This window comes from Orbicella faveolata, unplaced genomic scaffold (assembly GCF_042242905.1).
Source record: "Orbicella faveolata isolate gen_17 unplaced genomic scaffold, um_ofav_v1 contig_12, whole genome shotgun sequence".
NCBI classification, from domain to species: domain Eukaryota; kingdom Metazoa; phylum Cnidaria; class Anthozoa; order Scleractinia; family Merulinidae; genus Orbicella; species Orbicella faveolata.
In genome coordinates, this window is record NW_028301539.1 from 33,151,975 (window position 1) to 33,172,095 (window position 20,121).

At 38.5% G+C, this 20,121-nt stretch overlaps 1 protein-coding gene across 3 annotated transcripts in view; it reads right to left on the reverse strand.

The window, feature by feature from the left end:
• LOC110057823 (intermembrane lipid transfer protein VPS13C-like) overlaps positions 1–20,121 on the reverse strand; it is a 69,233-nt gene that overhangs the window by 31,309 nt on the left and 17,803 nt on the right. For all 3 annotated transcript variants that reach the window (XM_089283374.1, XM_089283373.1, XM_089283372.1), the window contains exons 36-67: positions 19,276–19,349; positions 18,708–18,850; positions 17,733–17,827; positions 16,841–16,981; positions 16,030–16,081; positions 15,835–15,886; positions 15,568–15,606; positions 14,828–14,959; positions 14,161–14,238; positions 13,426–13,628; positions 12,963–13,101; positions 12,578–12,650; positions 12,419–12,484; positions 12,242–12,315; positions 11,786–11,942; positions 11,272–11,345; positions 10,631–10,773; positions 9,826–9,992; positions 8,482–8,533; positions 8,020–8,071; positions 7,622–7,660; positions 7,035–7,175; positions 6,774–6,851; positions 5,315–5,544; positions 4,610–4,757; positions 4,119–4,206; positions 3,701–3,781; positions 3,335–3,441; positions 2,469–2,647; positions 2,266–2,369; positions 1,401–1,768; positions 620–736 (exon numbers count right to left, since the gene is read on the reverse strand). In XM_089283374.1, the coding sequence (XP_089139500.1) occupies positions 620–736; positions 1,401–1,768; positions 2,266–2,369; positions 2,469–2,647; positions 3,335–3,441; positions 3,701–3,781; positions 4,119–4,206; positions 4,610–4,757; positions 5,315–5,544; positions 6,774–6,851; positions 7,035–7,175; positions 7,622–7,660; positions 8,020–8,071; positions 8,482–8,533; positions 9,826–9,992; positions 10,631–10,773; positions 11,272–11,345; positions 11,786–11,942; positions 12,242–12,315; positions 12,419–12,484; positions 12,578–12,650; positions 12,963–13,101; positions 13,426–13,628; positions 14,161–14,238; positions 14,828–14,959; positions 15,568–15,606; positions 15,835–15,886; positions 16,030–16,081; positions 16,841–16,981; positions 17,733–17,827; positions 18,708–18,850; positions 19,276–19,349 (3,686 nt within the window). The remainder of the gene's footprint in view (positions 1–619; positions 737–1,400; positions 1,769–2,265; positions 2,370–2,468; positions 2,648–3,334; positions 3,442–3,700; positions 3,782–4,118; positions 4,207–4,609; positions 4,758–5,314; positions 5,545–6,773; positions 6,852–7,034; positions 7,176–7,621; positions 7,661–8,019; positions 8,072–8,481; positions 8,534–9,825; positions 9,993–10,630; positions 10,774–11,271; positions 11,346–11,785; positions 11,943–12,241; positions 12,316–12,418; positions 12,485–12,577; positions 12,651–12,962; positions 13,102–13,425; positions 13,629–14,160; positions 14,239–14,827; positions 14,960–15,567; positions 15,607–15,834; positions 15,887–16,029; positions 16,082–16,840; positions 16,982–17,732; positions 17,828–18,707; positions 18,851–19,275; positions 19,350–20,121) is intronic.

Here is a 20,121-nt window from a genome sequence, read left to right on the forward strand (position 1 = left end):
TTTCCGAAGGGGAGGGGATGTACTTTCAAAAAGCCCAACACTCAGGCTAAGCCATATCAAATTATCATGTTGGGCAAAAGTCACAAAATGAAACACTTACAGAAATGAAAGATTTATTCGAAACTCCAAACTGAAGCTCTCTGTAAACGATACATGAAGAAGGTGACCATGACAGATCAAGGTGATCAAAAGCAAAATGACGTCTGTGTAGAACGAAAACGGGAGTTGGCTTGCGAAGAATTACAGAAAATAAAATCAAGTGCATCAGATAGAATCCATAATGGAAAAGCAATATAGAAGGCAGTGAACAAATCGCCGAGCCAAGGGAACTGAAGAAGACATACAAAGAGGACTCCACACGCAAGGTAGCGCACTATCAGGAACGATGGAGAACCCTTAAAAAGACATGATGTAAGACAACGTATGCAATAAAACACAATACAAATAAACACTCCCCAATAGGGCTTTTCGAGGTTACGTTGGCCACCAGCCAACCAGTGACTTTACCCCCTATTAATGTCATTGGTCATCCTGCAAATTACGAGAGACTAAAGTCGTCTTCAAGTGACCTCGAGCACAATTCATAACCCGATACATAAAGTGCCATTTCTAAAGTTACCTTGTAAGATGTCTTCTTTACATCAGGAAACTGTGAGGCTTGCATGTGGAGATTTGTGAGATTTGCAGAAACCATCTGTTTCGCGTCTTCCAGCTTGTAATCAAACTGCACCTCCGCCTGAATGAACGAAATTGAAAGACCATATAAAAATAACGTACGTGCTAGTCCTGTTTTATTTCTTTCTGCTCCCTTATTTTAAGACGTCTTCGTTTCATTTGTCTATCAATCACAAATGCCCTCGGAAAGCAATATTCTTCGTACAAAGTATCAAAACTATAAAGAGCGACTATCTATCGCAAGAACATTAACAAAACAAAACCAACATAAAGCACTAAAAGTCGTATTTCAATTTACAGAAGAATAATACAGAACGTTTTCACTCACGTGGCCTGAAGCCATACGTGAAAGTGTTTCCATAAGGAAAGAATTCAACTCCCACGGGATTGGTTTGGGAATATTACGAAGGACTGGAGCTCGTAACGGCAAATTCTTAAATTCGCTACTCCGGCATATTTACCTTCACAAACTTCAAATGACAATTCTCTTTCTGAATTTCAAATTGATTAAAAAAGTATAAAAAATAAAATTGATAAAATTGATCGAAACCGAAGCAAAAACATCAGTCCACCATATTGACTTGTATTTTCTTAAATCCTGAAGAAGTCCAGTTAAACTTGACGAACCGATGATTTCAAAATCAGTTTTAACCTCGGATGAATCCCGAAAGAGCAAGTGAAAGTTTCAAAGAAACAGTTTAATAGCTTTAATTATCCCTACTGACCTGGACAATAAGTGCCTCACTGTCTTTTTTTGTGGCGTCGGACATTAAGATAATGTCCGGCTCCTTAACTACACCATGAACAGAAATCTTCATCTGGGTCCCTTGAGAACGCAACGTTGCAGCATCCACCTGGTTAAGAGCCCCAGTTGCAGTGATAACTTCACTTTCAAGCCTATGCAAGGGCACATCCCCGTTTCCAGGATCAAGGACTCGACCAGGGGAAGTAACGAATGATGTTTGGCTGGCAATTGTGGTTTGACGCTGCTCCCGCTCATACAAATCAGACGATGGGGCGGTGAAGAACTCCAGTAAAGGAAGTATAAAAGGAAAGTTCACAAAGATGGTAGCATTTTGCAAGGAAATGTCGACTGAAATTAAAGAACAAGAAGAACTTTTAACATTTTTGTGTGAAGACAACTTACAAGATTAACAATGCATTTTAGACCAGGCAACTGTTGCTTTCAACAATTTTTTTCCAATTTGTTTGGGTGTTTTTTCTTTACTTAGAAACTACAAAATCGATATGAATGCTTGTCAAACAAAGAGGACTGTTATATTTCCAAACGATTGTTGAAAGCCAATGAAGCAGAGTATAGTTACTGTATTTGTTTACACGTAACAAGTGTACATTTTACTCGGAGTAGAAGCTTTGGATTATTAAACATTTTGAACAAAGTTAGGAATATCATTTCACGACAACGGCAGTCTCCTTGCGTTTGGGCTCATTTAAACGCAGGCATTCCATCTTGAGATCAAAATTTTCATTTTTGCGAGCTGGAAAGCCCAGAACTGCACCAGTTGTTTCACAAAACGTCTTTAATTTGTGTAGAACTGTTTTTATTAAAGATCAGCCATGAGAACAAACCTTTCATCTCTCCAGAAGGCAACTGGCAGAAAGCTATGTCACACATTTCTTTGCTGGGAGATTTTGTAACACTGGCATTTGTCGCCTTTTTCTTGTCGATTAACCTTTGATCAAAAATGAAATTAACTTATCAGTGACTGATGAATCAAGACAAACTTCATCGACAAAACTGCAATAAAAGTAAGCATTTGTGTTACGCTTACCTTGGAAAAGCAGAAACTGTTCCTTTTCTAACGTCTTCCACTACGCAGCCATTAAGCATGCAATGAATTTGAACAGATCTGTCACTGGGCAAAACAACGGTAACCACACTTTTGTCCACTTCACACAGACATAACCGTGTTGCTGGATCGCAAAACGATGACTGGGAATCAAACGGATCCTGCAAGACATAAAGATATATCAAACTGCCTTGCAACGATCTTTGCGGTCGGGAATCCTTAAGTCTTAGGTCTTTCACAGTTAGGTGCTGAATGAACTGATACCCAAGGTTAAATGGTGCATTGCAGCAGTAAACTACGTGAACACGTCAAGTGACAAGGAGGCTAAAGTGGCCCTTACTCTGTCACTTAAGGTACATTCGTTCGTTCGTCTGGATCAAGATCAATGATCTAACATCACTCAGATCGTGGCGCATCTAAGAAACTGATGAATCCTTGCCGAGAGTGGATTCACCGGTTCTTTTGCTGCACCGATCAGGATCAATGATGCAAGATCACTTAGATCATGGTGCATCAAAGAAACCGATGCGCCCACAATGGATTCACTGGTTCCTTTGATTCGTCATGATCCGGTGATCAGAGATCAGGATCCTGATCCGTATCATTCCAAAGAAACGCTCCCTTAGTTTATTGTGTGCGTTGGGTAAATTCAAGACTTCTCTAAAATAAAAATTGATTTGTATCTCAATAAGAAACTAGCAGCGTACAGGAACAGTGAGAAGTCTTCAGGTTCCTTAAAGAAAACGCTCGACTAATAAAGCACATCTGCTCAGTACCTCGGCCCCTTTGTACCACAACACAACATTTCCTTGTGATATGATTGCGGTAATTGATTGCAAATAACTTACCAGAGGTTTCTCATTACTGTACAGAGTAAGGCTCGCTCCGGCAAGATCAAATGAAAACACCATCTGATCCCACACTGTGTCAGTAGCTTCCTGAGTTGGACCAGGTTCTATGAAGACAAACCACTACATATATCTGTTGAGCTGTTACATGTGTTTCACTAAGGAACAGGTATCATGATTATTCAGTAAAATATACAGCTGTTTTAGGAAACGTATATCAGAAATAAAATTATCTTCACCACCTCTACGCTTATTCCATAATCACGCAGCAACTACTGTACTTCTACCCAAGTAGCTAAATTTACAATGCTCAATCCACTGGAATCACACTACAAGCAGAGACGTCCAAAAACAATCCAATCATACCTGATGAAGCATTAGTTGCAATAGTAGGTTCAATCTGTTCTTCTTGTTCCTCTGCCAAGTTTTCAGATGTTTGATTTGCCTCTACAAAACAACAAAAATGGACGTATCATATCAAACACGAGAGAAAACGTTCATCATAATTTCAAACAACGACAAGAGAGTGCCTGGAAATTTCAATAAACACTGCCTCTCGTGTTTTCTATATGCCCTCAATTGATACTAAACCTACGGAGAAACAGGGAAATATTATCATTACCATCTATGGTAATTATGAACACATTTCCCAACACTGTGACGATTATGACTACTTTTGTGTTAATACACTGAATTATCAATGACCCTGAGAAGCTGACTCTGGATGTAGACTAATTTAATGCTTTGAGAACAATACACTGGTTCAGTAACAAACACGTGTTACCTTCCATCAAAGCGTAACCTTCAGATTCCTTTAGATTTTCTTGAAAAAGTGTAGTGAGTACGTGGTAATCTTGTTGACCCAGATTCATCTATAAAAAAAAAGAAGGAAATATAAAACAAATTTCGCAAACTTGATATTGCAGCTGCGAATTCGCAATTGAGGGGAAAAAAGGTAACATTCATTTACATGCAATGGAGCCACGTCTCCGTATAAAACTTTTAAAACATACAAAATCTACATAAAATGTGATATGATCACGTTTGTTACCACTTTTAACGATAAATACCGAGAAATTATGGTGTTCAAAAGTCTTAGCGCTAACCAACATTACTTCAGCCAACTCTGACAACAGTTCATGGTACAGAATGATCTTTACAATGATGCGCCGGAAAGAGGGCCAAACCTGAACCAGAATTTAATCGGTATTACGCTGGCATACGTTGTTTTAAGAAAGACATTCAAGAAATTTCACACAACCAACGGTGACATACCTTAACAAAGTCCAAGGTGGCAGAACATTCTAGAACCGGGACGTCTTGGCAAGAAGGCTGCAGTGAACGTTTTATGTTCGCATCAAGTTTTATTGGCTCGATAAGATGTCGCTTGACAACAGCAGATGAACTTAAATCCATGACACCCCTACAGCCGGACAAAATAAATGACGAAACACATCTACTGAACACTCCAGTTAACATCATCTAAATCGCATTCCAGTTACTTGAATGTACAATTCACTGATACATGGTGGATTTGAAGTTTTTAACTTACTTGTTCCTGTAGGAACAAATTAATCGACATTTTGAAAAACACAGGTTGAAAAACCTCTAGTTTGGAACATTCACCATTCGCGGAAACTAGTGTTCCATGGGAAACTAACGAACACCTTCATTTATCTCCAAAATTTAGATTTAAATTGAGATTCTTACCATAACAATTTAGATTCTCTTCGTTTACTGCTTAGTAAAGAGGTTTACAAAAAGGAAATTAATTATCTTATCTGATGAAGCATCCTGCGGCTTCAGAACAAAAACTCGGACATTTCTCGAAATGATGACTGTATTTTTCATACCATACACTGTTTAATGGTTGAAAGTACTCCGAAGGACACAAGGAATAATCCATTCTGGTCCTCCACTACAGAAAAACAAAAAACAAAAAAAAAAAAACATGCTAACCTCGCAAGAAATGTGGCCTACCTCGTTAGCTGCACTGATTGTAGAGACAATTCCATGACATCAAATACACTCTCCTTGTCGTCGTGTTCACCTGGCAATGGTAGAAGATCAAATTCATTCTGAAGATCCAAATGTCCTAGATCAACAAGAAGCATATCGACCGAGTGAGAGTGGCGCGGAATTATCACGAGTGGAGCACTGATTGCCACTTGTAAAGCAATGCGGGTTCCCTGGCTTTGAATCGACTCTATCTGTAGAAATCAAACATCAAAGTGTTAGGGAAGTATACCAATTGAAGAAGAAATTCAACAATTTCCACCATCCGATTCATATTTAACACCGATGTCGTTTCAGGATTATAGAAGCTGATGCAAAGAAGGGGATAAGAGAAGTGAATGTGTATAAGAACGAGAATGATGATGTGGATGAAGATGATGATGGAGATGAAGATGAAGATGGAATGCGGATAATTAATGAGGGTAACGATGTGGATGGTGACGAGGAAATAGATGAGGATAACAACAAAAATGTGGATTGAACTAAGGATTAAGGGCCCATTAACCGATTCATGCGCGCGCTCGCGCGCGTTGCTAAGGAGGTGAAATTTCACTTCCGGTCACTTACGTCAGCCTGAGCACGGAAAATAAAAACAACTCAAAAAGTTGCAAATTCGCATACATTTTAGACGTTTTTCTTTGTGTTTCGCAAAATGCAAAGTAAAAAAAGTACAAGCAAAGACAAAATAAGAGAAAGACGGAAAAACAAGAGCAATAGAAACAGAAAAACTAACTCCGTGTGGCTTTGTTTGATCTTACCGAAGTGCGCTGGTAATGTAAATTGCGCACGCGCTGATAGGGTAACTTCCAATAGATATCGGGCGCACTTCCGGTTTCTTTAAATGCTAAAGAAAACGCGGTTTTTCATTAAATCCAGCCTTTTTCGACGAATTTCGATTAAAGCCAACGTTGGCAACATAGCTATGCATTCCTTTTTCGAAATCGTGCTCTTTTCAGAAAATTACGAATTTTTCAATATTTTGAAATGCTCTCAAAATCTGACCTTTTAGAAATGAAACAAACTCGATGCATAGCGTAATGAGGATTTAAATTAAAATACTAAATCAATGGAAAAAATCCCGAGAAAGTAATTTGCCTGGGAGCCTTTGCATTTTTTCTGTATTAGTCACATGACCATGGGCGTGGCCTGATGACGTCATCACTAGTGTTACTGATCATGAAAAAGTTGAAACACATCAAATAACTCTGAACTAATTAAAAATGAGGAGGTTAGATGAGACTAAATTTTCCTTAGCAACGGCTCGAAAAGATCGGTTAATGGGCCTTTAAAACGAATGTAAGGATAAGGATTCAGGGCGAGGAAGTGGACGAGGAAGAGAAGGAAAGCGATGACGAGGATGACAAAGAAAACGATGATGAGGATGTCAGGATTGCAATAACACAGATTTTTATAACGCATTTACTTGTTCGGTGGCTGCTCTTTGTGCAGTTGCTTTTACATACTCGGTTGATTGAGGACTTGTCAAAGGTTCAACAAATTGCTTATGAAAGAGAGAAAGTCAACAATACATGGGTTAATATATATATATAAAAAGACATGTAAAACATTTTAAGAGAGAGGTTTACCTCTTTAGTGCTCGTAAAAGTTCACGATCGCTGTTTAAGAAAGAGAGAATTAAAATCTCAATGACAGAAACATGTTCTTCAAACTAAGAAACACTCACCAACAGTTCAGAGATGAATCGATACAGAAAGACAATGTTTATCTTGCCAATGTTGAGCTCAAGGTTTCCATCTGGCTTTGTGAGATCAGCAGTGTTTGGCTCATCCATCGTTGGTTTGTTTGTATCGTTGAAGTATTTAAACTGAAAAGATAACATTTTTGAAATGAAGATACCGTAAGTCAAATTTTACAATGCGAACTACGAAATTTACAATTAGAATATCACTAGAGTCTTAATTTTCTTATCATCAAGTTTAGCAACTCATCTAAGGCCTATACCTAGACTCGAATGGAGCAGTTTTGAATCAATACCAATGCATTGAAGATTACCAAGAAAAAAGACTGTGAAGTTTTAGTTATTTCACATTGGAATTCCCTAACTAAGAAAAAATTTCATTTTCCATAGGTCGCAGAATGTTGACAACATCGAGAAGGCCTGTAAATAAGGAAGCAGTGCACTGAGATGGGCGTAGAACTTTACTTGCAAATCGTGTAGACTAATCGAAACGGATATTAGAACAGTGTAAAATCTCGAAGATCACTTTTCAATTAATTCGTATTCATTTGGTAGTTTGCGTGCACTCTTACCTCGAAGTCAAAAACATTCTCGTTCTCTACAGAGATAACCTGTCAAAACAGACCAGAGGAAATAAACAAACTACATTTTAACAGGCCCCGAACTGTAAACACTTTATATTATGGAGACCATTCGTGCTTACTTCAAAAATACCAGAGAAAAACACTGACATTTATTGATCAATGCAGGTGATAAGTTATAAATGTGGTAGTAGAAAGAAGTGGTAATATTTATTCCAATGAGATAATTGATAGGTTAAAGGGTTGCCTTAAATAATAAAGATTCACACAGTTTTGGAAGAGAGGTTTCAACAATTGAGCTGAAACTTGCACAGGTTCAAGCTACTACGCAAAAACAACTGATATTTCGCTTTATCTATGTTTTTATGCTTTTTTTTTTTAAACTTTACCTTAGGATAGTATGACTGGGCATTAAGATCGACAACTGAAAGGTCATTCTGCCTGTAAAACGTGATAGAGAAGAACGCCAGACAATCATTATCTCGAACCGACAAAAACAAATAGCTTGCAATTCCAATTGAATTCTCCTCTATAAATCTTCCTTTTTACCGGAGCCTCATCCCCAACCAAATATTTATTGCCTCCAGAGTGTACTAGAGGTATTGTTTGGTTTACTTCTTGAAGCTGTGGATGACACCCTAAAGTGTGACTATGCATTCATGTAAAAGTCATAAAGCAGTTCTTTCATTTGGTGCTATCCATGTTTTCGGTCTACCCAGTTAAAGGTTGCACATACTGCTAAAATTTGTACTGCAACCAACAAAACTAAATCTCGTCTTACTTTAAGAAAACAAAACAATAGAAGCAGCTCCACAGTTTACTGATCACAAACACGTACCAACCAGACTCACCTGGACTTTAAAACAAGTCCACCTTCCCATAAAAGCAGCTCCGCTGTGAGACCTACAAAACAAACGTCAGTTGACTTTGACAATAATGGTTTACTGAGAAAATAACTGTAGAAAACTCGTCAGTTCCTGTTGCGGGTAAATGGTTTAATGTTTGTAAATAAAGGCTGGTTTCCATATGATCGCAGACGATCGCAGACGATCGCAGATGATCGCGGATCGCAAATCGCAGATCGTAGACGATCGCAAAGAGAGTTGTTTCCATATAATCGCAGACGATCGCAAGCGATCGCAGAGCCGACTGTTGCATACATTTCGGACAGCGGAACTGTCAAAATTACACCCGCGTTGTGCTGGCGGGAAAATCGCAACAAACAATATGGCGGATGTCGAGGAGGAAACTTTGCTGCAAATTTCCTCGGCACTGCATCTCGCCTCGATCCAGGAGGTAGCGTTTTCAATCGCTTCAGATAACGACCATACGCAGTTCTTATGTTGCGGAATTTGACCTCCGCTTCAGCCGCCGATAAATTAAATTTCTCCCCGATTTTTTCCCAGCAGTTAGCCTTTTTGTTTTTGTCTTTGAAATCTTTACTGTTACGGTGGTAAACGCACTGATATCGCGCAAATTCCTCCGTAAATTTCTCGTTACTAACGTTACCTTGTTCAACGCCAGCCATGTTTACAACAAATAAGCAGTTGCTTTGTTGCAAAGAAGCGTCGAATCATGGGTCGGAATTCAAAATATTATGGGATACGGTTCGATCGCAGATCGCAGAACTTTGGTTTCCATATGATCGCACGATCGCAATTGATCGCAGACGATCGCAGACGATCGCAGACGATCGCAGATGCGTGTTTCCATATCATCGCAGACGATCGCAGAACTTTTTGCGATCTGCGATCCGCGATTGTCTGCGATCATATGGAAACCAGCCTTAATAAGTGTGACAATGTACGTAGCTTGTCTACCTGGATTGAAATTACATGTACGGTAGTACGTAGCCCCTACTTCCGTTATCAATTCTGATCTGCAAAGTACATGTAGTTCCTTCACTTATACGCCTTTATATTTGCAATTAACCTGTCACAATTTACACGTTTAAAGGAGGCTACTTGGTAAAGCCATTTAAGGAAAATGATACCATGAAATGGCTGAAAAACATGAAAGAAATCAACGTGATCCATGCACCAGAAGGAGAGATAAAAACTTCCGGAAGTAATTCATTAAAGTTAGTCAACCAAGTGATAATTACAGCTTTACAGGATGATCTAAGCCTGAAGGTATGTTTAAGTTTAACAGTTCATTTGAGCAAGTAGAGTATTCCAGAAATTAAGTTCACATACCTCGAACCTTGATGTCAGCCAAATTCTTGCGGGGTTGCCTCAAGAGAACATCCACTTCTGACAGCGCTGCCTCCACTTTCAGACTAACAGTCCTTTGTCCTTTCTGACCTGTTTCGGGCTTGTTCTGTACGTCCGGTGCTAGAGTACTTGTAGACGATTCTCCAAGACTGAAATAAAACAAATTATTTTTCAATGAATTGACATTGGGCATCACCATTTCTACTTCTAGAGCCAAATTTGCCTCGATAAAAGTAGTCTCAATTTGTACTATTATAATTATAGATGAAGCATCCTAATATTTTCATTCCAAGAAAAATGCTATATACACTCATGCAAGCGATCAAGAATACTTTATTTCCTGTAGCGTCGGGTTTTTAAGTATCTTGCAAAGTGAAACTCAGGACTAGAACGTCTGGACCATTTAATGGCCTCTTCACATAGGGCCTCTTCATAACTTATGCTATTTTGGTCGCTATGCTGCGAAAATGACGTTATTTTGTCAAAAAAGTTTCGTCCCGGTCACCCGGGCTTGAGTGTTTTAATGAAAAATAGTTTCAACCCGGTTGCCGAGAATCCCGAGATCTCGGTTTCTGGTAACTGGGCTGGCCCACCTTCTCATATGAACACGTCAAAATTTTAACAAAGAAAATACGAGTGAAGCGAAAACTTGGTAACTGGGCCAGCCAGATAAACCGGGCTCATATGGAGAGGCCCTAAATTTAATTACCACCGTGTTCTTGGCAAAGTGGCGTGCACCTTTATATGGGATAACAACTTTTTGGATCATAATGGCATAACGTATTACCTGGAAATAAGAGCAAGACCATGTATTTGCAAATCCATCAACGCCTTTTGCAGGCAATCGATCTTCAATTTGGAAAACGTTACTTTTATTTGCTGTTCAACGGTGCAAAAAGTCGACTCGAATTCTGGACATCTGGGATCTACCTAAAGAAAAGGATAATATCCACGTTAAAAAAAAAATGTCAGGGTCAACCTCTGTACTGATTGTCAACCCTACAATGTTAAGGACAAATGATTTGATATCGATGGGATTTGATCCCAAGACCTTGCCCAATTTTCAACTGCTCTAATGATTGTCCATGTGGTCAGAGCATGATTTTATTGAAATAATTATAACATAGAGCCACAAAATCGACTGCTTTGTAAACAATAACACCCAACAGCTAGACACAACGAACGAAAGCTCATTAAGTAAGGTCTGCTTCCCTGACCTGAATGGTAGATATTTTTGTGGTAATAATTAGCGATAAGACCAAGCGACGTTTCGGAACCGTCATGACACCATTTTCAAGTTCAAAGATAGGAAATAAACTGTCACATAGGAGACTGACATAATAAATACTAATTAGAGACTTGTCGCAATCTCTCAACGCCCAATCAGACTCAATCCGGGAAAAACTATCACAAGTTGACTAAACGCACCTTTTTGTATGAAACTGAGATCAGATCTGCGTCCCGTGAAGAAGATAATAATTTTACCGGTGAGCCATCTTCACCTGAACAAGAAAACCATCAATTAGCTACACGAAGATCTAAATCAACTTTTAAACCTCGCGTTATGTGTTCCCTACTACGATCTCAAATATTTGATTGATAGCACTTCAAAACATAACCATCTCAAGCGTCTTGAATTTGCCAGAAAATGTAGCAGGTTACCTTTGAACAGTTACTTTGCAAATGAACCATTCATAAAACTGTGTTTTCTCTCAATTTTTTTAACATCTTCACCTAGCGAGTAAATGATAGTCTCTGACATTACTTTCAAGTCTTCCTTTTTGTGACATTGACACTACTAAATTAAACGCTGTTGACTTCTGTTTGGTATGAGTAAAGAGAAATAAGAATCAATAACTGATTCTATTTTATAACGATTTCTTATCTTCTCATTTCCATTATTATTTCTGACAAAAAGCAGAAATCCAAGGAATTTTTTTACCTTTATTTAGATGATCAAGCAACTCTATTCCTCCAAGTTTTGCAGATGCACTAAGAATCCACGTTTCCATGGTGACAATGGCACTCATGTTGTTTGTCTCCAGAACCAAGTAAGGTCTGGAAACTCCATCGACAATTTTGGGCGAACTAACTAGAACCTATAGGTAATAATCGGATTATGTTTGTAAGGAATTTACAACAAGACAGTACAGAGTGCGAAACGTAATCTAGTACAGTCAAATACCACAGTGCAACACGATTAACAAAACAAAAAAAAAGGAGTTATAATCACAATTGGGTCAGAGTAAGGCAAATGAAAATTGCTTAGGGTAAAATGTTCCAACGCGACGTTGTCGTCTGTGACATGCCTACAAATCACATATCCAGCAAGAAGGATTTGTTATTTAACTGAATTGGGCAGTTAACTTTGAGCTTATAGAAAAACAACTACACCAACCTTGGTTATAGTAAAATGACATTTAACATTTGGTACTTCCTCAATGGATTTGGCATCTGTTTTGTCCAAAGAACCTTAAAGATACACACAATCAAGTTTCTTTACATTGTTCATAGCAACTATTGCAGACATGAAACATTTTGAACCAGGCAAAGGAAATGGGTAAAGACATCACACCTGTGTCTGGTGATGTCTGCTGCCCCTCTGGTTGCTCTGTATCCACTTTAGGAACAGCTTGACGTTCTGTTTGAAAAAATGTTAAAGAGCCAAATTACTTAACTTTAAGTTCAAGGTAGAGGGGTATAAAGCATGTATAAAGACGATACATATACTTGCCCTGCTGGCCCTCCAACAAGTTACCATTTAAAATCATCATCAGCATTTGGAAATCATTGAGTCCTAAATTTATCTATGAAAAACAAATGCAACCAAAAAATATTTCAACGGTTAGTCTGCATGCTGTTTTGCTTACATGAAAATGTAACTGAAGGTGTTCCGAGCAGTAGAAATTTAAGAGCACAGGCTACTCCTCATACACATTGCGGTGAAAAAACGTGAACATAGTAGATTTTGTACGCGCCCTTTGGTCCATCACAACTGATGAGGATCTAAGATGTTTGAACTTTATTGCTCCTTGCAACAAGCACTGCTCGCGCTCTCTGCATAAGACAGTGTTTAATATATCAGCGAAATTAAACACAGAAATCAAACATATCCATACCTTAAACAACTCCAAATTTCCCTCGACTTCAATCAAAGGAAGGTCACTCTTCTCTAAGTTCAGTCGTCTCTTTACTATCACATTCAACTCAACTGGTTCAATCAGATGGTTACTAAGACATTTCTCTACTTGAGAATTGCTAAATAAAAGAAATAGTCGTGAAGTCGAACGTACTTTCCTTAAACCGTTCATACAGTTTAGATTTATACAGTGAAATGCATTCATGATTTACATAAAATGACAAGCTAAAGGTTTTCTTACAATTTCCTTAGCTTTCCTTAATTAGTCTTTGAAAAAATACGTGCATTGAGAAATGGGGCTTTTCAGGGCCAGTAAAAACAAACAGTGAAACACAAGACGGACATGAGCATAACATGGTTAAAAATCTCAACTGGCAGGGGACAGACCAGTTGGCTATTTACAATAAAATGTCATTATATTCTACACACAATGTTCGGCATACCCTGAAACTTGGAATGAGCTTAGTGCTACATCCATCCGGTCAATAAGGCCATGCTGGGACGAGCTGACAATGGAATTAGCAATGTGCAACTGACCCAGGTCTGCAATGAGCTTCTCGCTCGATCTTGAATTGCAGGGGATTAGAATTTGTGGTGCATTCACGGAAATGTTTAATCCAATCTTTGCGCCCTGTTTTTGCTGAACCTGAAAAGAGGAGACAATGTCGGCATAAGTAGCCAATACTGGCTCTTTAAAGATTTATGTCACTTTGGAGGAAGAAGGTCTTTATTGCTTTACTACGCAAAGAGCAATACAGACAGGGTAAGATCCAATCAAGGTTTGGCGACGCCAAAGGAAGTTATATTACTAGATAGGAAACAAACAAAGAGCTTCGCAAGAAGCTCGAGTGTCTTGACCTTGCAAGTTCAACCATGTCGCACAATATGGTGATAAAAAAGGAAGAGAGCATAAGAGTTACGTCAATAGGGTTGTATTCCCTTCGGAAGGTAAACCATGCAAAACATGTAAACTGGTAGAGAATAGAATGAGAGGTTTTCAGAAGTTAGACAACTTGATAGGCAAAGAAAACAATAGAGACATCAGAAATTTTTCGTCATGAATCGATAACGGACACAAGAGCCTCCTGACATAAGTCTGGTCGAAGAATTGCCACTGGTTGTTTCCAATATGGAAACGCCGGTCTAGGTCTACACTGCTAACTAACCCATTCACTCACCTTGTTCAAAACAGCTTTCTGAGTTACTTCTTGGGCGTATGCAACTGTTTCTGGACTGACAAGTGCTTGGAGGAAATTCTACAAACAGCGATTGCAGTTTTAAAAAAAGGTTCATAAACACAAAGTGTGAGCACGTTTTGTTGCAAGCAAGATTAATATAATTACTGTGGGGATTTGCAAGAATGCGCGCAAGCACGAGTGATAATAACAGGTTTGGTTGCAAAGAACAATGTTGCACAAGGCTAAATCCAGAATAGAGAACAAGAAGTGCTTACGGAAACAACTACAGAAAAGACATCAATAATCATCGCAGTTCTACACAACTTAAGCAGTTGTGAAAGTAAAGCCTGAAAAAATTCAGGTCTGTACGGGATTCCAACCCATGACCTTTGGGATACCGGTGCAGTGCTCTACCAACTGAGCTATCAAACCAACTGGGATCTGGTTACGTTGTGAGTTCCTACTATACCCGTACATATGGTGAAGATACAAATGAATAATTTAATGAAAGATCTTACATTTTAACTGTCTTTGGATCTGCATCTTTCTCCGAAGTTCAATTTTATGGTCTTTCATATATTTTCACTTGTACGAAAAAACTAATCTTGCAAACCTGGGGTTACATAAGTCACGAAATACAAGTCAATTGCATTAACAATACACATACTTGAAGATGGGCTACAAAATAGCCAAGAAACACAAATCGGAGCTTTCCAAGTTTTACATTGACTGAGAAATCCAGAGCTGTCGGATCCTGGTCTGCAAAAGCACCTTGCGAGGACTTGTTAAAGATTGTTATCTTAAAGCAAAGTAAATGAAAAAAACTAGGTACAGGATTCAGTAAATAACAATTCTATAGTTAACTTTATTTTAACATTGTGCACGCTGATTTTGTATACGATTGGTTTGGATCTAGTGCCCAAGCACCTAGCCTCCAATTTTTTATCACCTACGCTAAATAATTATCTTGACCGTGTTGAACAAAGAATAGCGATAAAAAGATATAACATATATGACGAAGCGTTCTCAAGTCGAATTACTCAAAATTACTCCGAGTAATTCGACTTGAGAACGCTTCTTCATTTATTTCACTTTACCCAAGTCACCAATTCACGATAACAAAATATGTTATTTTTCTTCTAAAGGGACGTATGTAAACTTTGAACCAATTGAAAGGAAATGTCTAAGTGGCACAACTATTTTGCTATATATTAAGTAATTTAAGTAACGTGGCAATTTAATGTTAAAGTGTTGTAAGTAATGCAATGTAACATGAGTTTGAGTACTGTTAGTGTTGTATTTGATTTAATAAATGTGACTTCAACTGGTCGTACCAGGTAACAAATAATTTAAATTATTTCTCCATGTTGTGATACACAATATCGTATAGCCTAACAACCAACTCACCTGGCAGTCGAAAACTGTGTTATCCGCCAAATCTAAGATCTTTTAAAACAAACAAAACATATAATATTGTGTAATATCACGTTAAACTGTGACTAACAAGACGTCGAACCATCACAAAAAAAGATAATGCAGTACACTAGAAATATTACCTAATGAATATTGACTTTGTTGCAAACTCATGCAAACAGAAATGATTATAAAATCAACGTCCTTTTATATCAGGCCTATGAGATGAAAAGCAAACAATGTCAAAGAATTTGTCCTTACTTGAGGATACAACGTTCCTTTTGTGAGATCTTCAATACCTAAGTCTTCCAATCTGACAGAAAAAAAGTTACATAACTTAAAAGACTGGCTTCAATCTTAGTATAAGGAGATTTAAAGGTACAATCACATGACTTGTCTTAACGTTACATTGTAGGATGCACAGAGTCGATAATCTTCATATTTATCCGTACTTACTTGGCTGTTATGTTTGTCTCGGCAGTAAACACATCTATTTTGACATCAAGCCCTACCAGTGAATAAACAGAAACATTTCAACAACAACAACAACTTTATTTGTACTCACTCATAGCTAAAATTTAATTGTACTAAAAAAAAGTTTAAAATACAAATTAGTACATGGCTGCCCGAAATAACCTTAGTGAACTAATAACACTGGGCAGCCATCCTCAGTCATTAAAGCAATTATTTATTTGGGTCAGATTAGAAGAGAAAATAAGGAAACGGCACATGCAACAGCACACAAAGCACACACACACGCGCAAAAAAAAGACTAATTATACTTACAGATTCAATTTTAGGCAATAGTTTCGCAACGGCGTAAATTGCGTACATAAATGTAATAAGAAATAATAACTTTAGTGACAACGTGTATAGCGTAATAAAGCTAATTGAGGACACTCCAAATTATAATGACAGAAGACTGAAAGAAAAATATCTGTCACCGAGCCCGCAATTAATGCATCAAGGAGAAATAAACTGAGGACTTCTTGACGTAAAGACTTTCTAAGCTTTACATTAAGCACTTAATCGCTTGTTCCGAGAGAAACATCAAGATCTGATTCCAGAGAAAACAGAATATTAACTCTTTTTAACGGACCAGTGTTTCGTTGTATAGCTACAGTTAAATGTAAAGTCATTAGTCAAGGAGAAGTACCCTATGGTTAGAGGGAGAGCAGGCAACAATTGCTTACTTGTTGCCCGCCAGGCAACATTTGAATTGAGAAATTACCACGTGACCATAAATCAACCAATGACACCGACTTACCCTTCACATCCACCTTCCCAACATGGCGATCCATGGAACTAAGAATGACAGTGACTTTTTCTACTTCTGCAACAACCTTGAAGTTGACCGCGTCTGAATCACTTTGTGATTTCTTATCTTCTGTTTTATTCTTCGTAGTCACTAATCATGGGCGATCAAAACAACAGAGACAGTTAGAACAGTTATACAGTCGTGAAGCCCCTTACTTATGAAAGTTAAGAAAATGGCGACATGAAAAACGTTGGGAGCAAATCGACCGGTTTTAAAAACCATTTATTGCTTATATTCTTTGTTTCATTTGTATCTTCACCAGGATTTTTATCCAAACGTTTTCTAGTGGCTCTTAGTTATATTGAGCCGTGGGTTCAATGGCTTGGGTATACGCTAGTCTCTTCCAGGCGTTCAGTTAGTTGGGGCGCAGCGCGAAAAATGGCGCAGGGAAAAATTGGGGAGAAACGTGACGCGGGAAGGCGAGAGAACGGGCGGTTGGTCGCTCCTCACCCAAGTCTCACTCTCCTTTATTTCGCTCCGCCGTTTTGACGCGCTGCGCCCTAACTTACTGAACGCCTGTAAGAGGCTAGGTATGCACTTGAAAATTCCCAGAAACACTTAGGAAGAAACGGTTCTCTCGATCCAGACAGCGTATTTAAATGAGAAAGCGTGAAACTTCTACCAACATAAAATGTAATCCTACATGGGACAAGTTGCAAAAGTGAAATTCTGACAAGATTCGTCGGTTACAAGGGAAGTATTTGCCAAAAATCCCTTCACAGGTATTTACTCTCTCAGTAACGCTCGAGAATCAAGGACATCACAGCTGACGTGGCATGCTCTTTGAAAACTGAATTTTCACAACATATTAAAGTCAATACTCATAAGAATTTTGCGGTACCTTTCGTGGCAACGGAGCTGTCAAGTTGATCCTCTTCCGTAATAGTCTCTAGCAATCGTCGAGGGACATTTTCCCACTCAGGTTCAAGGCCAGTGCTACAAAAAAATAATAATCAAAAAGTCCAATTCTTCAACTTCTACAGTGTGCTCGAAATTACATCACGTCTCTAACTGGTTTAATGGCTTAATTCAGGAATATATAGTCTTAAAGTTGAGAACATTTCAACTACTGTGTTGTTTAGCTTGTCTTATAGAGGATAATAGGAAATGATGCAAAGTGGCCTACACGAAAGACATGAAATTCATCACTGGCGGCATGTTCACAAATCGATCAATATTTATTGCTGTATTTTGAGGTAAAAATAGCATCAATTCAAGACGTAAGTAACAAAAATATATAAGTAAAGCACATCTTGAAAAGGAAAGCAACATGGACCCTACAAGGTTGCCCTAAAAAGATTAAAAAAGATAGAAGTAAATAAGATAACTTTGCACAAAATCTGGCAATATGTAAGAGACCAAAGTTACAGTTTCAATTCATTGTTTCAAAGGGGTTTATGTCTTTCTAGGCGATACAACAAGTTGGTTTTTTTCCATTTATGTGCTTAAACGTAATCAACAGTATTTGGTATAAGTGAAGCCCTGGAGCCGATGGCTCATAGCTGCCGGAACTTATCCCGGTTTCTGTAGCATGAAGTGGCTAGGAGTAATTCTACTCCCCCTGGACGGGATGCTAGTCCATCGCAGGTCACTCCCCCACAACTTGTTAGGTTTCCCCAACAAATCGCCGGTACCTATTCATACTCCTGGGTGGAGAGAAGCACTGAGAGAGTTAACTGTCTTGCCCAAGAACACAACACCGTGTCCCCGGCTAGGGCTCAAACCCGAACCGCTCGCTCCGGGGACGAACGTACTAACCATGAGGCCACCGCGCCTCCCAAAGGTATATAGAGATATAAAACGTCTGAGTTGTTACCTTTGAAACAAGCTAAGAACAAATATTTGAAAACTTGCTAGGGCCTCCTGTTTGGCTGTCAGTTTCAGCGAGCTAAACCTCATTTCTATAAGTTGCTCAATAGAGTAGAACGTCTCCTTAAACTCTGGGCCTGAGGGATCGGCCTAAACACACAAATAAGCAAAGACAATAATTGATAAGGAAGTAGGAATCTCAGTACGAAAGAAGTATGTTTAAAAACAAATGTATAATATCTTAATTGACCACTCCCCCAATGGGGCTCTTCAGGGCTACTGGAGAAAAAACGTCCTAAAGGAGGATAACATGGTTAAAATCCTCGACCGGCCGGAGGTCCAGTGGTCCAGGAGTTGAACTTAAGACTACAGAGAAACACACCAGCTGGTGGTCAAAATGGGACTTGAACGGGACCTCCGGACTTCAAATCCGGCAACCTGCAACTCGGTCACAATGCCTGAATACGACCTAAACAAGTAATCAAAGGTGACGCTACTGAAAATATGGAAATGCTTGTCACAATACTTATCACAGGGTGTGTCAAGCAATCCGTTAATTTTTCTTGAGAATGTACCTTGACGTAATTGATTGTAATCCAATCATTTGTCGCGGATGAGGTCAGCAGGCAAAGATTGGAGCCATCAATATCTGTATATCAAGACAAAAAGAGGATGAAAGAAGTCCAAAAGTAACAACTCCGCCAAAACAATTGTATTAAATCTTAAAAGTAAAAAATATATCTTAAAAAAAAGAAATAAACAGTAAAAACAACTGGTAGAGTACGAAAAAGTCTTCCCACTTTCAAAGCATGCCTAAAAGAACATGTTGTATTGGGATGAACTGGACCATACATGCGTTAAGTAACCCAGCGAAATTGTTTTCTGAAAATCAAAGACCATTTACACCTTTCATTAAAATGATGGTTTTAAAAGTTTGGTGACGATCTCTCCAGATAACGGTCAGAAATAAGCATCTGCAGCATTCAATTCCCTTGTTTATAATATCATGGGTGACAAGGTACTCCTTAATTTTGGCGCGAAATTTCAGCGTTTTAAATTCACATGTGAAATTCCAAAATTGCCATGGCAACGTTTGGCGTGAGATTTCTCGATGCAGTAAACAAGTTAAAACCCACGATTGTGAATGTAATTTGTCACTCATGACATCAAAAGGTAATCACATGAAATACTCGTAAAATTAAGAAATAACTTCACTTGCGATTTGTAAAAACTCTACTAACTCTAATTTTGTCAAAACGCGTGTGAAATTATTTCCATGTTGTCCGCAGCAATTGCTACGCTGTCGGTGTCAGTTGTCAGACTAATGCGGAACTTACCTATAGGCTATATCTTATCGCCAATTTCCCTTTAAGACTTGTCCAGCAATATGACAGTACAACAAATTTATTATACAATCAGTG